General features: G+C 43.9%; 1 protein-coding gene across 2 annotated transcripts in view; it reads left to right on the plus strand.

The window, feature by feature from the left end:
• LOC147684820 (cytochrome P450 3A21-like) overlaps nt 1-18,668 on the plus strand; it is a 265,486-nt gene that overhangs the window by 195,934 nt on the left and 50,884 nt on the right. For both annotated transcript variants that reach the window (XM_086940695.1, XM_086940694.1), the window contains exon 9: nt 3,878-3,962. In XM_086940695.1, coding sequence (XP_086796821.1) covers nt 3,878-3,962 — 85 coding nt within the window. The remainder of the gene's footprint in view (nt 1-3,877; nt 3,963-18,668) is intronic.

Genomic DNA, 18,668 nt, shown 5'->3' on the forward strand with positions numbered 1-18,668 from the left:
TGATGAATTAAACCCATATCAGTTGACTGAGGGTGATTGTTTGATTTGCTCAAACGCTCCGTCCATCATCCCCTTTGGTATCGCTTTGTTCGCCCTAAGTTGGCAGGGTATGCCCAGACGTTGGTCCCTTGCTCACTCTACAACTGGATTCAAGATAGCCTGGCTGATGAGGATTATGAATCCAAAACCGGTCCCAGGATCCTTGTTTCCGGTCCAGGGAAGACATGGCTTGGGAGTTCGGGCTGGACTGTTCCCATGAGGCACAGGGTCAGACTAATTTGGCCATGTCTAAACTGGGGTGGTGGAGTGAGCTAAAGAATGGTGATGGATTAAACCCAGATCAGTTGACTGGGGTGAGTGTTTGATTTGCTCAAACTCTCTGTCCATCATCCCCTTTGGTATCGTCAAGCACAAAGAGCAGTAAGTGTTCACTTTCTAAAGGTGCATTTTGAAAACAGCAGTGTTAAATCAAACTTCACCAGTAAGGAGGATTTATCATTATCTTTCCAAAGATATCAAACATGAAATAGCCACTCCTCTCTGATCAGGAATTACAGCTTAAAAGTATATTAAGGAATTCCCAATGCTGGACTGTAAGAGGGAAAGGCCCCACACTAGTGAAAATCAAAATAGGCTGTTTGGCACTACCGAGACATGAAACACATAAATGTACATGTCCTACCTTTTACTTATATAGCACCCTGTCCTTAAGGTTACTTATCGCCTACCTTAGGAGTGACTTACATGTAAAAAAGAGTAGTTTAAGGCCTGGCAAGTAGTTTTAAATGACAAGTCGAGGTGACAGTAAACTGCACACATAGGCACTGTAGTGGCAGGCCTAGAACAGGTTTGAAAGGCTACTTCCTTGGGTAGCACAATCAGTGCGGCAGCCCACTAGTAGCATTTGAAGTACAGGCCCTGGGAATATCGTATGACACTTTACAAGGGACTTACCAGTAGAACAAATATGCCAGTCTGGTATACACTAATTGTTCCAAAAGAGGGGAAACGAAGGGCTTTTATTTCATAGGTCCAACATACATGCCCTAAGCAGAATGTAACCAACAAGGTATGTAGTTCCTAATGAGAAATGCAGGTAAAGGTCAGTGAAATGTTATGTGTACCCCAGTGTGGGGGTAAACGTAGGGTCAGGGGAAGGTATTCTTCCTTATTGGAAAAAGACACTCACACACCAAACAAGCAGGTGTCTTGCTTCATCATTGGGTCTGCTCCTACTCGGGTTGGCGCTGCAATACCCAATCAGGCACCCGTGATGGGGTCTACTTGGCGGAGATCTTTATTCCTTAAGCCGTTGGGTGCAGTGCATGTGAGGGCACTAATGTGTAATATGAGTGTAGGTGGTGATATGGTTATTGCATGAATTAAAGCAGGGAATAGTGGTCCACTCAGAACAATTTTAATGAGTTGTGGTCACTAGCCTGGTTAAAACTGAAACACGCAACCTCCCACTCTAAGGTATGTGGGGATGTGTGCTAGTATAGAAGGTCAACATGTTTCTTGCCTTATTTCTAATGATGGCAATTCTTCAGGACCAAACAAAGGGAACTACCTACACTTTTTGGTGGTGGTCAGAACCTCAATGAAGTATAAGTAGGACCACCCGTACAGCACCCTAAAAAGTGGCACTGGTAAATCTAACCCCAACCCTAGTCGAGTCAGGAGTGTGTGGCATCCGGTGCTGGTAGAGGCAGACACTAAAGTGTAGTGTCAGTTATGACTCAAAGCACCTTCTGTATCCTACCCCTGGATAGCTACCAGACCGGGTATACACTAATGTCATCATGTTTAGGGGAGAAGCACAAGCACTTTAGCACTGGTTAGCAATGGTAAAGTGCTCAGAGCCCTAAGGTCAACAAAAAGAATCAGCAAAAGTGAGAGGCAAAATGTTGGGTGAAGCACCACCCTAAAGATGACAGGTCTAACATGTGTCCTGTGGCACCATTTCTGAAGCTGGTGTCGTGGATGCTTCTCTACATCCTTGAATGCAGCTAGTACCCTCATAGATCTGGGTTATGCTAAATCTTCTGAATTGTTTTTATGAGTTCCTTCCCCTTATGTCAAAGAAGCTCATAAATATCACAGCTAGCGATTAGCATCACAAAGTTGAGGGATGGGAGTATGGCCATTAAGGGAAGCAAATACTGTGGCTAAGAGGAATTATTAAGGTTTGAAGAATAAATAAATAAAAACCATATGGAGTGAGTAGATATAAAAACAAAAGAAGAAGGATAGAAAAACGAAATCTAGAAAAGGGAAAGAAAGTGAATGGTGGAGAGATGAAAGAGTTATTGAAAGATTGGGAAAAATAAAAGACAGAAAAAAGGAAACAAATGAAGAACTAAAGAAATAATATGGAAAGAATGAAAGCGGTAGAAGAAGGAAGAGAAAAATAAATAAATAGATGAAAAGAGGGTGAGGAAATAAGCAAAATGGGAGAAAGGGAAAATGAAAAATGGGAGGAAAGGATAAAGAAAGCAAGAAAGAAATGGGGAGAAAGAAAAGCAAAATGTAAATCGCATGAAGAAGTAAAGAAAGGTGGAAAGGAAGGAAAGAAGCCCGGAAAACATGTGAGAGACAATAATTAATTTTTGTTTCTTTAAGCCGTGACATGACAAGTGTTTCCTGTCACTGCGCACTAAAACTTTGAGGCCCTGATTCCATGCTTGTTGAAGGAATAAGTGCTGCCTATCGATCTTGATAGGTAATGGTACATTATTTATCAGGTGTGATGAATACCACTTTTTATAATTTTCTGAGAAATACTGCACCATTTTAGTGCATGGTTCTGTAAATGCCATATACATTTCCCCAGTTAAATTCTGGTAGGTTTGACCTTCTGAAAATTAAAGAAAGAATATATTTAGTGCACCTGGTAATTACCTGATGTGGTAAATATCACCTAACTCTTAATTCTGACTCTACTGCAAACAGTGGTTTATATAGGAGTCGGAAAACACCGACCCACTTGTAATCAGGGCCTAAGTCAAGTTATTAAAAGGATTTAAGGAAGAAGGAGAGGTAAATGGAAGGATAGAGGAAAGAAGAAGGAAAGAACAGATGGAAAAGAAAGAAAAAATGAAAGAAGAGAGAAAGGATGAAAGGCAAGACTGAAAAATTTAGCAATGAAAATAGACTGAAGATATGAAGGGAGGTAGAAGGAAGAATGAAAGGAGAATTAAAGAAAAAAATTGAAGGAGGGCGAAAGATAGAAGGTTAGACAGAAGAAATACAGGAAGTAAAAAACGTAAAGGGGTGGCAAGGAAAAGGAATTAAAAAGGTGAGAATAAATGAACGTAGCATGAAAAGGAGGTGAAAAGGAAAGGAAAACAAAATGAAGTAAACTAGAGGGAGAACATTAAAAAATAAAGTAAGAGGACAAACAAAGTATGGGAGAATAAAGAAAGAAGGGAAAAAGAAAGAAAGAGGTATTAGTAATAAAGAATCTATTTGAGGCCAAAGATTGAGGCTCACCTTCTAGCCATTTCAGATATTGCTGTCCTAGTCAAATGCATGGACAAACACTTATTCAAGCCAGAGGCATCCATGGCTGACCAGAAAGACACCATAGATAACCAAGGTTTGTTAGTTGACATAAAAAATAAGGCAGTTATAATGAGCACAACTTGGTTTTCCGTCATTGATTGCATAAAATGAAATATTGCAGCATGATACCTGGTCATAAACTAAGATTGCCAAGTTCACTGTCACTTGGGTAGATGCCATACCTTGATGCTCCTAGTATTCCTGTACAATTAATAATATCCTTAACAATCTAGCTGAATTGTTAGAGGCTGTACATATTTGAATAGGATGCTCTAATCCTTAGTATAATGTGTGTCTTTCCTTCTGTTCCCAGCACCGAGTGGATTTTTTGCAATTGATGGTTGATTCTCAGACAGAAGACGTTCCAGCATCCAATGGTTTAAATCACGGGTACAAAGGTAATACCCTAGAATATATTCGATCATTAAGTGGGTTTTAGTGTCTAAGATAGTGATGGAGATCAGCAGGACTGACAGGTAGAGTGAGTTGTTTGTTTTGTAAATATTTATAACATACATCATAACACCAAAAAGCATGTTTTGATGCTCAAAACCTAAAATAGGACAATGAAGGGTTGAAGAATAAAAAAAAAACATATATAATATAAGGGATGCAATTAACGGAAAATTTGACAAGCTGGACAGTTGTTGTGTTAGAGCAAGTGGCCCTTCATTTGAGATTTGAAGGCCCAATAGGGACTCATCCTTAAAATCCTTAGAGCTTGAGTTCCATGGCTTAACTTTAGCCACCTCGTAGTATATGTGTTCTAAACGAGATTTAAAATCTGTGGTTGGTGGATATTTCGAAATCAGATTTCAATGTGGGCTCTAGTGGGGACCATTACGGGGTTACCCACTGCACTCATTCACAGTAAAACATATGCAACTGGTGTGAAGATCATTTCCCTGCGTTCACTACGTTGACGGTCACGGGCCCGGCTGGGTCAGAATTATCACCAGCTGTGCGACCTTCTGGTTCTGATACAGCCAATATAGTACTGAGGATTCGCAATAGCGATGAAACACGTGTCGGCTGGCTGTTTGGCTTAATAAAGGACTCCAACGGACTACTCTCACTCTGGAGATTCCTTGAATTTTCTGTCGCTTTGTTTTCTGTTCAAACCTTTTGCATGTCACATAACATATGTTTTACTGTGAATGAGTGCATTGGGTAACCCCGTAATTTCTGCAGTTGGTAGTTCAGTCTACTTAATTTTGAATGGTTCCAAGGGCTCTCCACTCACCCATTTGCACCACCTAATAACAGCATACTAGTATCCAGTGCGTTTATATTAGGCTGTGCACCCAGTTGTTTCTCTGACAACAAGCCTTTCGTGACCCTTTCTAGTGGGGACCATGTTTAGGTCCGGACAGCATATATTGTCTCGATGATGACCTCATGATATCAATTCTTCAAAATAGTATAATAATAATAATAAACAGAGAAAGTGAGTGAGCCTTGGATCAGTTCTCTACAGCCACTGGCCTTCCTGCGGCTTTCATGCTTTGCATTGCTTGGTCGAGCTATGCATGAAGACCATGTCATTTTGAGGACTGTTACATTGTCTTATTTGTGTTGCCATTTGGGTTTGTGGATGGGACATCAGGTAGTCTTTTTGTTAGGAGGCAAATGCAACATGATGTGTAGGGTTTCAATAGAGATACTGTTTTTTATGTAGTTACTTGGCTAACAAAATGACACAACATAAAGAAATACACCCAAACAAGGCATAGCATGACAAAACATAACACACCCTATGATAACTGCAAAGAACAACACAAAACACCCAAATATAAAAAGCATGGCATAACATACCCTAACAATACACAATGTAGCACTACATGAAACAACATAACACAGCACACCATAACTTAATGCAGCAGAGGACAGCATTACTCAACATAACACAACTTACAATAATGGAACACAGCGTGGCACAGCATTTGATAACTTAACCCATAATGTGGGGGTGTGGCCAGAAACATGGCCGACAAGGCAAGAACAGCCTAAACTACAAACCCTGCCCATAAAATCCGACACAATCTGGAGCAAAGTTGGCCATCTGTGAGAGGAGCTGGGTGCCCTTGTTCTGAGAAACAACATGACATAAGTGGATTCACTGTAGGGGCTAGCATGCAGCAGGAAAAGAGATGGGTCCAGGGAGGAAACACAAAGCAAGCTCAAGAAGGCACCAAAACAAGATGATGCCCATGCAACAGTCACAGAGTGAGTCGCACAGGGCCATACAACGAAACAAGGGTCAGCTTGAAGACGTTGCATGCAGTAGATTCAGAGCAGAGGGGGAAGCCCCACACCTTGTGGGCTGGGTGCCTCCCTTCACCCGCACAAAGGGGAAAGAGAGATCGCAGCCCCAGTATATGGTTTCGGTGCAGTGGGGGATGTCCAGGTTGCCTTAAGGAGGTGTGGGTCCCGCAGGTGCACCAACCTAGAAGGGTAGAAACACTCAGTGTGGTCCTCTAGTGAAAGTGGGGGCAGCTGCTTGTGTGTGGGAATTGACATAGTGGATGTATGAAATGACTGACAGTGACTGGGTGTGGCCAAGGAGCTGAAATGTGTTGTTTCCCCCACATCACGGGTTGACTGGGACAGTTTGGACAGACTGCCCAGACAAGCACCGGTGAACAGTAAATAAGGGTGTTTCTTCCCCACCCCCCAAATTCACTCACACCCAAAACCAGGGACTTTGTCACATGAAACATTTGTGGAACTGTAAGTTGAACACAGTTACCATGAAACAACGCAAGTAGTAGGGGATAGATTTGCAACCCATACTGGAGCCACTAATGTGACCCACTGTTATAACCAACAAACATTTCAGGTGCTAACAGCTGGAGCCAGAGGGTTATCAGGGTACTACAACATAGAGTAAACAACATGTGCTTGTAACAGTGGTTAAACTCAAGAGCAAAAAGCAAACTGTGGTTGTGGCATCACTGATATCTGAGTCCAGGGGCAAAGGAGGCCTAGTAGCAGAAGCAGAGAAACAGGGTGTAGCATCCTCTGACCTGAGAGACATCCTGGATAGCATATTAAGAACAGTGCAATTATAACAAACTGTCCTTGAATTCAAAATTGACACAGCAGCCATAGATGTAAAGTTACTAAGGTCCAGCCAAAAGAAGTTGTCAGAGTGAATTTGGGCTGACAGACATTTCTGTGCAAAGTCTGAAATTGCGGAAATCAGCAAAAATAGTTTAGATGTATTAGAAAGTGTATGTTACTTGGAATTTCAGACAGAAAATACAGAAAGAAGAGCTTGCAGAAGTACCAGTGGAATAGTTGGGCTCCAAGTCATGGAGTGTTGGGGCACAGCTGCCTACCTGGAAAAATAGCTGTCAATGGTGCTTGTGCCTGAGGGCCTCTGTAAATTCTTTGTGATTCAGAGGGTTCATAAAGCACTGGTCCTGCCGCTTCCATCAGGTGCCCCCTCACACACCTATCAATTGATTGTAAAGCTCCTGAACTGTCAATACCAGGATATTATCCTGCAGAATGGCCACTCACATTGCACATGTCTCCTTCAAAGTGGACAATGCTACTGTTTTCCTATTTCCAGAGTACATGGCAGCAGTGCAAGCACAAAGAAGGTATTTTATGGAAGTGAAAAGGAAGCTCTGCAAAGCGCAAATTTGCTACATACTATTACTCTAGGTGAAATTAAATGTGATACATGAGGCCTGAGCCCTCTTCTTCAGACTGGTCAGCCATCTGAGACTGACTAGAAAGGAAGAATATCCCGACTGCAAAAGGAGAGACTGGCAACAAACTAAAACAAGTCATGCATCAAAGGCCAGTAGAAGGACAAGAGAAATTTATGCTCAATTATAGCAGAATGTGCAGCCACAGTGGCAGCAGAAGATGCCCTGACCTCTGATAAGTTGAGTCAGTCGCATGATCCAGAATCATCACAGTAGAATAACTACGACAAGCCAACTGGACTGAGAAGAGGGAGCTGAGGTTAATTCATGACCCCAAACTATGTAATATATCAACAAACCAACACACTAGAATGTAAAGTCTAAGACAACAATCATATCTACAACGCAAAATGGTGTATTTTTGAATGCCAGCAGATACTTGTTAAGGGACATTAATATTACACGCTCTTGTTTCTCTCTGTATATTATGTTGCCATTATTCAGTTATCTTAATAAATTTTTCTTTGAACTAAAATATTACACGCTCTGGTGTTCCTTTGATCCCTACCAAATGGAATCACATAGGGACAGGTCTGACCAGAAATATGAGGAACTGTCAGATTTAGGCCCATGTGTAAGATCTCTGTATTGTCTATGTGTTCACTGTGAAGTAGCCGTCCGTAGATAGAGATGGGTTAACTGTGTAAACAGCAAAGTGCCAACTACCAGGTAGCTGAGCACTTGACCCTAGCAAATTTTAAAATGCTACTCAACGATTGGAGGGAAGCACTAAAAGAGCCTGTATGGTGGAAGAGAAAAGAGAAGCTGTCTATATAAGACATAAAACTAAAACCTCAGGAACAGATGGTCTACTATTTCATTTCTATGACTCATTTACATCCTGGCTGTGTCCAAAACTCCTAGAACTATACAACAACTACAATGGGTAACTCTTCCAAAATCTATTAGGGAAGGTCTAATTGTAGTTCTCCACGATCAGAATATTGACTTGTTAGACAAAGCATTGTATGAGCCATTAACATTACTAAATGCTGATTACAAGATTTATCCACTCTGAACAGAATGGCTTTGTGCCAGGTCGCAGAACTCCCTAAACCTTAGAAGACCGTTTCGGTCCTTGTAGCATATGCATTGGCCTCAGTGGTGGTGCTTGACATAGAAAAGACCTTTTACTCCCTAGGTTGTTCTTCCAAATATAAAGCCTTGGTAAAAAAAAGGCACTTGGGCCTACAATTCATACAAAGTTGGATCTAGCTGCTGTGTACAGATCCTGTGGCCAGACTACGAAAGTGGACAGTATATTTGGGAAAATTGACAGTAAAGAGGGGCATCAGAAAGGAACGCCTCCTTTCACCCATCTGGTTTGTGTTGGGCCTGGAGGCCCTAGCAGAACACTTCCAGCGATATGGAAAAGTGAATGGATTAAATATAGTGTATGTCAGCATATGATATCTTTAGATGAGCATGATGGCCTGCTATGTTTTAAGACCCAAGAAACAAATGCTGGAAATAAAACAACATTTAGATACATTTAGTGACCTGTAAATAAAAAGGGTAAACTGAATGAAACTGAATGAAATCATGGGGCATATTACCAAGCAATAGCGATAATTATCGCTATTGCTTGGTTAGAGACAAAAATTTATCGCTGACCTGCGACGATTTTTATCGCAGATAAACCTTGGTATTACCAAGGTTTATCGCAAGTGCAATAAAAAGCTGCAATGCATGAATATCGCTGAAAAGTCAGCGATATTCATGCATTACCGAGCTAATGCTCTTAGCCATGTTATCCACCTCCCATTGGATAACATGGCTAAGAACTGCTCAGGGCAGGTGTTACCTTTTGGAGATCAATCAATCAATCACTGACATTTATAGAGCGCACTACATACCCGTAGGGTCTCAAGGCGCTGGGGGTGGGGGGTGCCAATACTGCTCGAACAGCCAGGTCTTCAGCTTCTTCCTGAAGAAGAGGTGGTCTTGGGTCAGGCGCAGGTCGGTCGGGAGGGAGTTCCAGGTCTTGGCGGCCAGGTAGGAGAAGGACCTTCCTCCTGTAGTCGCTCTTCGGATGCGGGGGACGGCGGCGAGGGCGTGGTTGGCTGATCGGAGGTGGCGTTTGGGGGCGTAGAAGTTGATTCGGCTGTTGAGGTAGCTCGGGCCTTGGTCGTGCAGGGCTTTGTGTGCGTGGGTGAGGAGGCGGAAGGTGATTCTTTTGTTGACGGAGAGCCAGTGAAGGTCTCCCAGATGTCCGGAGATGTGGCTGGTTCGTGGGATGTCGAGGATGAGTCTGGCTGAGGCGTTCTGGATCCGCTGGAGTCTCTTCTGGAGCTTGGCGGTGGTACCGGCGTAGAGGGCGTTGCCGTAGTCCAGTCGGCTAGTGACGAGGGCCTGGGTGACGGTCTTCCTGGTCTCGGTGGGGATCCACCAGAAGATCTTCCATAGCATGCGTAGGATGTTGAAGCACGCCGAGGAGACGTTGTTGACTTGCCTGGTCATGGAGAGGGAGGAGTCCAGGATGAAGCCCAGGTTGCGTGCATGGTCTGTTGGTTTGGGTGCGGTGCCCAGGGCGGGAGGCCACCAGGAGTCGTCCCAGGCGGAGGGTGAGGAGCCCAGGATGAGGACCTCCGTCTTGTCCGAGTTCAGTTTCAGGCGGCTGGTCGTCATCCACTCGGCTACCTCTTTCATCCCTTCGTGCAGGTTGGCTCTGGCGGCGGCGGGGTCGTTGGTCAGGGAGAGGATCAGCTGGGTGTCGTCGGCGTAGGAGATTATGTTGAGGTTGTGTTGGCGTGCGATTGCCGCGAGGGGGCTCATGTAGACGTTGAAGAGGGTGGGGCTCAGAGAGAATCCTTGAGGGACGCCGCAGATGACTTCGGTGGCCTCTGACTTGTACGGTGGTAGACGGACTCTCTGTGTTCTTCCGTCGAGGAAGGAGATGATCCATTCCAGCGCCTTGTCCTGGATTCCGACGTTGCTGAGGCGCTGTACTAGGGTGCGGTGGCAGACAGTGTCAAATGCCGCGGAGAGGTCTAGGAGGATGAGCTTAGCGCGAATATCTCCAAAAGTTGGTAATAGGAGATAGCGATGTTAGCGACTGTTTCCAGTCGCTAACATCTTGGCACGCCCACTTTGCATGTCATTAGTGATAAATATCACTGACATGCAAAGCGGGGCCCAAGATGGTCGCTATCTCCTACTAGCTGTCGCTAACTGGTGTTAGCGACAGCTAGGTAATAGGGGGATAATTTTATCTCCGCTTTCTTGTCCTTTAAAGCCAAAAAAGCGGAGATAAACCCACTTGATAATATGCCCCCATATTCTTCCAACTGCATAGCAAAGAAACAGTTGTACAGCAATGGGATGTTCCAGCCCCTTTAATACCTACACCCATGCTTTTTAGATGCCGCTGGTATAGATTTTCTATACACTTAAATATTTATTAGAGGGTAAAACCTACAAAGCTGCGCTTGCATTTTTGGTTGTCTGGATGCTAGATTTAAAAAAATAAAAAGTAAGCAGGTTATATGGAGAGAGATTCTAAGGAGAAATAAAACCCCATGTTTTCAGCTTTTTCAAAATTGGTGAAAGCTGATTTTGAGGTAAATATTGTGCAGGAGCGCGTTCCATGTGTTTTTTGGAGCCAGGTAGGAAAAGGCTACCACACCGACTGCAATAAACGCATGGTACAAACAGTATTCCAGTAATGCCCAGGACGTCTGTGTAGTTTTTGATTATGACCCCTCTGTCAATGATAGACATGATAGAACTGTGCATAATGATCATACTATGCAGTTGCTATGTTCCTTTAATATTTTACCTGTATTGTTACCTCAGTCATTATTTAATGACCTGGATGCACTCTAGTTGGCAATTTGAAAGGTAGAAGTAGTAAGACAGCTCTTGAGGAAGTAAGACTCCCACAACTGAAGAGGGACTGGGAGCTCCTAATTGTGAGTACTACTATAAAGCTTCACAACTCCAATTTGTTGCAAAATGGACTCCTTACTCCGATGAATGAAAAGCGGAATACCCAATGGTTGGAATAGCATTGGATGTTCTATGGGGTCCGATATATGGTGCAAGAACTGAGGGCAAGCAAATGCCTAAACTAGTGATGGTGGTAGCATGGTGCTGGAACAGATACTCTAAGCTGAAGAGAATTAAACAAATATACAGCCCGAAATTCTCTTTAGATTTCCAGACCCCTGGGCTGACACTCGAGAATGTGGTGGACCAATGGGAGAAATCATTGCTTGAAACAACAGGCAATATGTGTTTGGAAGGAATGCTTAGGAGTTTTGAGGGGTGCAGGAGGGCTACAGGATAACCAGGGCCATTTTTGCATTGGGACATTGGTGCAGGCTACATGGCACCGTGGCAACACGGATCAGCCAACAGGCTGAATGTTGCAGGCAAGACTAACATGGGGAATAGGACATAGAATTCCATTTGTAGAGCCAGATTATGAAGGTCTTGGGCCAACCACCCACAGTGTTAAAGACATCCTGGGAAGGATTCTTGAATTAAGAACTGAGTGATAGTGATTGAGACAAAATAGTGGTGTCCGTGCCTTGTGATTTTTAGTGGTTCAACACAGTTCCCTTGCTTAGGGACCGCATCACACCCTTCAGCATTTACTCAATAATTTGAAGAATTAAGGTGACTTCCCCAGATGTCATTCTCCCAATGGAGACCACTATGCATGGGGATGTCCTGTCATGAGTAATGCACTGAGAGCTGTAGAGGTTAGTGAAGATACCCCTGTGCCAGCAACGCTGGATTCATTCGACATAGGGGAGTAAAGGGAGGGGGTCCAAGAGAGGCTTTGTTAATGCATACTGATACTGGAAAATGCTGAATAACAATGGACTGGAAGTCAGCACTGGCCTCTTCAGTCAAGGTGTAGAGAGTAGCAAGAGAAAGACTCAGTACCCTGTAGCCATGAGAAGGGCACCACGTGCTAGACTAGAGGCACGGGAACCACATTAGAGGCTGGGATGAGAGACCTCCATGAACAAGCTGAGTTTCTTAATTTGCTTCTTCCCACAAACAACACTGTCTGGTGCAAGAAGTGCTGTAAGTAGTCGTGAACTAGTGGGGGCCTGACGTCAGCCTCTGTTTCATGTGCTTATGCTCATCCCTATGACAATGTGTGACATCAGAGTAGATGATGATGATGATGGTGAAGTACATGCAATGTGACAAATTGAAGTTTAAATGTGCAGTTTAAAGGTGGTTGAAAATATTGAGGAAGGATATCTGTAATGTACTGTTTTGTTATTGAAACATACGTTGTTAAAAAATAAAGGAATACGTAATGTGTTGTTAGCATGATGTTGCATAAAGCATACCACGTCACAAAATAGAAAGCACAGATTACCACAACATCAGGCACTCCTGCACGACATAGCATTACATAATGTGCCTTAACATAACCACAGAGCTCACCGTGCCATAACAAAGCACAACCGAATATAACATAGCGGAGCACAGCCCTGATACATCATAGCATACTGTAGCATAGCATGATGCTACATAACACAAGGTACTATAACATACAGAGCATTGCACAGCTTGAAACAACATCACACCTAACCATAACATAAACAAGCATAGCATAGCATGAGGTAACATAACAGACCTCAACATAACACAAAATAGCACAGCACAATCAAACTTTATGGACCTTAAAATATCACAGTATATCGCTGCATGACACAACATATCACACCACACCCATAAATGAACAATGCTGCGCAAAACAACTGAACACACTTCAACATAATGCAGCACACAATAACACAGCATAACTCATCACAATATAACAAAACAGCAAAGCATAGCTGAAGACAACATAACACACCCTAAAACAACAAAATATATAGCAAAGCATGCCTTAACAGACCCTAACATGATGTAACATAACACATCCATACATTACACAACATGACATGACATATCACACCCCAACATAACAAAGCATAACATTTCATGACACAACATCCCACATCCTGGTGCAACAACAAAGACCCCCCATGATTTGCGTAAAAGGCCATTTAATAGGACATGATTGCAAAGTTATTGAACTTTAATAAAAAAAAAATCAACTTTGTAAGTACAAAAAACTTCCCCATACATCCCCTGACCCTTCACACCTCACAACACCTTTCAATCCCCCGAATCATCATACCTTGTTGCATACTTCCCCCTGGTTCACTCCAGAATTAGCCAAAGCCCATCTATTATGTAAGAAAGGCGAACGCAATTGGCGTAAAACCTATGATTCTGCAGATAGAACCTCTTATATTCAGCAGAGGAAAGTATATCTTCGCAGCATAAAAATTGCCAAGAAAGAATATTATATTATTGTCATTAAGGAAGCAAAACAAAAACAAAAAACATTGTTTTCTATTGTTAAGACTTTTACTCAGAGCTTTTACGTAGAGCTTTACAGCCCGAAAAACCTCCATCCCAAGAATTCTGCAATCAAATAGCGGACTTCTTTGAGGAGAAAATTGACTTAATACAGAAAGACTTTCCTGCCCCTCAAGCCTCTCAGACTTCCACCCTTCCTGCACAGGGAGAAAATACGATTGGTATTCTCAGAATTTTTACACCGGTTACTTTATCTCAAACCCGCGAAGTAATCCTGGCCTGCAAATCTGGCGCTCCTTCTGATTCCTGCCCCCCACAAATTCTCCATCAGCTAATTGATGTGTTGAATCCCATCATAAATGGGATTGTAAACTCTTCTCTCAACACAGGTATAGTTCCACGAGAATGGAAACAGGCAGTCGTGAAACCTTTGATGAAAAAGCTTAATAAATCCACCACAGACCTCGCCAACTTACGTCCAATCTCACTCCTCCCAGTCTTGGGTAAGATTACTGAACAGATGGTCTGCAAAGAGCTAAAAAGCCATGTCGAAACCTACAATGTCCTCCATCCCCAACAATCAGGTTTCCGTCCTCATCATTCTACGGAAACGGCCTTGATCGAACGTACTGATTCTATAAAGCTTCTGCAGGATCAAAGAAAGAACGCTGTCTTGATTTTATTAGACCTCACAGTAGCGTTCGATACCATCTCGCACTCAATCCTGTTAGGTAGACTAAGAAACATTGGTATTTCAGATGTGGTACTGGCGTGGATAACCTCTTTTTTAACAGATAGATCTCAAACCATTGCACTGGGTCCTTTCCTCTCTAAAGAAAAAAAGGTTTTGTCTGGAGTCCCTCAGGGCTCCATTTTGAGCCCTTTAATATTTAATATTTATTTGGTCCCTCTTATTTCCTTGATTGACTCATACGGCATACTTGTTACATCGTATGCCGATGATACTCAACTCATTGTGCCCCTTGATGAAAACTCCACTAATGCTGAACAAAACCTTAAGAACTGCCTGAAGGATGTATTCCATTGGATGGGAAAAAAAACATCTTAAATGTAACGCCAACAAGACAGAAATCCTCCCTATGGGAAAAAAAATCAAATTTCTGTCCCAGCAAATGGCGGCCAGAGGATTCCACCGCTCCCCCTCAGACTGTGACGACAGCGAGAAATCTCGGTGTCCTGTTTGACACCGAGTTATCATTCGACCAACATGTAAGGAATGTGGCAGGAAGCTGCTTTGGTATCATAAAATCTCTAAAGAAGTTTTTTGACTTCCTGCCCACTGACTCAAGAAAGGCGGTAACAGTGGCCTTAATCCTCGCCCGCCTCGACTATTGTAATGGCCTGATGGCAGGTGTGAAAAAATCTACGCTGAAAAAACTTCAAAGTGTACAACATTCAGCAGCCAGATTAGTACTAAAACTTCCAAGGAAATCTTCAGCATCAGCTGCTATGAAAACACTTCACTGGCTACCTCTGCATAAAAGGATACTATTCAAAATCCTGATCATCGCCTTTCGGGCATTTAATAGCACAGGCCCAAAGTATCTTACTAGGCGTTACCCCCACTACAACCCTTCCAGGACGCTACGATCCTCTGATGATAATCTGATAAAATTAGCCAAATTTAACTACAAAACCAAGGGTGGTAAGACCCTAACTTTCCTGTCCTCCAGAGCCTGGAATGCAATGCCCAAGAATCTCAGGTTCTTGACCCAGGAAACCCAGTTTTGGAAGCAACTAAAAACCTGGATTTTCAATCTTCCAGATGATTATGTCATGGCCGCTATCTAATTCTGCATTGGTAATTGTTTGCACACTATCTAGCTAGCGCCAGGATGCTCCTTTCGGATCGATAGTTGCGCTTTATAAATATACAATACAAAATACAAAAATACAAATACTTTCCTGATAACTCCTTGAGCTATTGCCATCTATCCAGGCTGTCTTTCTTTTTCCTCCCAAACTAACTCCCCTGAACCTCTTTCTTCACTTGATAACGTACAGCTCACTGCTTTTTTCACCTGTACTCCCTTCTTCCCCCACACAAGGGTGTGGATAAGCCTGCCTGTAACTCTCCACCCCTCAATATACCACCTAAACACCTGTAACCTGTCCTAACCTTGGCTAATAACACGTTGTAACTGAAAAGGCCCATACCCCTACCAGCATGTAGGGTGGTTTCTGGACAAAACATTTATATCCCTCACTTCCCTCCCGGCGATGCTCAGAATTGGAAAAAGGCCAGATACGCCTCTCCTGACTCTTATAACTCTTCCCTAACTCCCTCCCCTTCCCCCTAGCTTCCTATCCTTACCCATGTCCTGTTTGGCACGAATCACCATGGGACGACTCTTCTCCCTGGGGCCATCATCATGCAAAAACAAACACACATGACCCATGATTAGCGTGAAAGGCCATTTATTAGGACATTGATTCAAACTTATTGAACTTTAATCAACAATAACATCAACTTTGCCAGTACAAAAAACCTCCCTATACATCCAGCAACACCTCATGCCAACTTTCAATCCCCAAAGGCATCATACCTTGTTCCATACTTCCCTGATCCACTGCTTGTGCTCTTGCCATCTATCCAGTCTCTCTTTCCTTTTTCTCCCAAACACCCTCACCTGAAACTCTTTCCCCACTCAACAACATACTGCACACTGAGTTTTCCCCTGTGTTCCGTTCTTCTCCCCCCTGAGGTTGTGGATACGCCCACATGTGACTCTCCACCCCCCAAAATACCGCCACCCAGAACAAATCCAGGAGGGCGTTTTCCTGCCCCCCTGACAAACCAGCACCTCTCAACTGTGATCTCGCCTGCACCATATACCAGAAACGGCTCACCACATTCCACAACTCCATCATGTAGTATGCATTCCCCATTTGAGAAATATGCACCCGTCCTCCCGAGACAAACAGACCTCCTCTTCCTTAATGCCCCATGCTAGATCACTGTGATGTCTATCCCACTGCAGAAAACTCTCATAGCTCTGTTGAGCTTGCGATGAGCTTAATCAAATTCTGCATGCTGTACAGCCTCCCGCCATACCCAGGGTGGCACAAATTTAGTCCACAAAATTCATGTCCTTTTGATGACTTCCAGACCCCGCTGCATATGTTGTAACAGTGGCAAACTAGATAACTGCACAAAATCGTTTCCCCCCAGGTGAATGAAAATTATATCGGGGCAACCTCGTTGTGGAAACAACATAGTCAACCAAGGTAACAAGTTACCAAATCGCATTTCTCCTTTACCCCACCACAGCACCACATGCAGGCTGCTGTGCAGTCCCAAAATCCTTCCGTATATTTGGTGGTCTGCATAGTCCGCTGCCCAGTGCACAAAGAGGTGTCCCATGATCCAGGTCACCGTCTTGGTCCCTGGACTGCATTGAAAGGGAGAGGAATTAGGTCTGGCACCCACACATACCCCACAGAACCCCCCTTGACCTATTTACAGAAAAAGCCCTTCATTTTCCTACATAGTGTTCACAGCAGCGCAACCTCCACCTGCCAATCCTATGTATCTAACCCCAGTCCCTTCCTAGACCTGCCGCGCAGTCGCTACCCCTATCTGAAAAGAGTGTGTACCAAATGCAGCAGAGTCTTTACCCAGATGGTGCAACCCCATCCTTAGAACCCCCAACAACTGGAAAGCCGACACTGTCCTGCCCCTTTCATGACAAAAAATCTCCTTGTAACACCGTCCAGGCCAAACCTGGAAACGCTGCAATTCCCGCACTGGGCACACTGCCAGACTCCTCCCTTCACACAACTATACCCATCTCCCCTGACACTGCTGGTCAGTTTTTGAATGGCACAACCAAATACCCATGTGCTCCGGGTCAGATTGCATTTTGTCATGCAATATACCCGCCTCCCTCGTTGAACTCAACAACTCCCGAACTCCGAAAAGCCCCCAAAAACATCCAAACAATACAGAGATGGAAAGCAGCCACCTCAAACTCCTCATAACAACAGGCAGGTAAAGTCGCCAACAAATCCCTCTACAATTCAAACATGATAGCCTCCATCATCGAGACCACCCTACCTATTTGTCTGTCCCAACATTTTAAAACCTGGCCCAGTATCTCATCCCCGACAGGGTCGAAACACCAATACAGCTTTCCGTAAAATGAGACCCCAGACAACTTGCCCCCAATAGTTGTGAGAGATAGACCCTTGTCAATATAGAACAGAACGAAATGAAACACTCTCCTTTATGCCTCCTCCCGTCCCAGCACCCAGCATTGCGTTGTAACTCCTTCGAACGACCCAAACTCGCTCCACGCCAATCTGTAACTGTTCCTGCTGGATGCGGCCAACAATCCCTCAACCAGACTCACAACACCCAATCACCCAGCACCCAAATGTCCACCGGCAGTGGCGTCTTGACAGAGTCTGCTCCTGGCGCCAGTGTTTGAAAGCAAAGCTACTGTGAATGAGATAAAGAATCCACAATGTCACTCTGCCCACCCAGCATGTTTTTAGACTTGAAAATCATGAACAGATGCAAACATGTCAGCATGAAACACCTCAACAATCTCAGTACCCTGAGGTCTATGGCTTGCTGTCTATTGACCAGTTCCACAACCGTCATGTTGTCAACATGAAACAGCACTGTCCTGTTTGCTAGTTCTGTCCCCCACACCTGCAACTGCACCAGTAACAGGAAGAACTCCAAAAAGGCAATTCTGCACTCTTGGTGTCACCATTGCTCAGGCCAGCGTTCAGCGCACCACATTCCATCCCAGAACAGACCAAAACCATGAGCACCTGTTACATTTGAAAATATCTGAACCTGCCAAACCATGTTCTCGTCCAGGAAACACATGGGTACTCCATTGAAATCATCCAAGAATGTCCTCCACAGTCCCCAAGCCCTCCCTGACTGCCATCAAGATACGCACCCTGTGGTGCTGTAAAGTCCCCCCGGGCATGCCTATGCTCAGACGCCTAACAGACATCTGTCCCGCCCTTACCACATGACATGTAAAATTAAAAAATCCAACCAATTTCTGC

The sequence above is a fragment of the Lissotriton vulgaris genome, chromosome 10 (genome assembly GCF_964263255.1).
Source record: "Lissotriton vulgaris chromosome 10, aLisVul1.2, whole genome shotgun sequence".
Lineage (NCBI taxonomy): Eukaryota > Metazoa > Chordata > Amphibia > Caudata > Salamandridae > Lissotriton > Lissotriton vulgaris.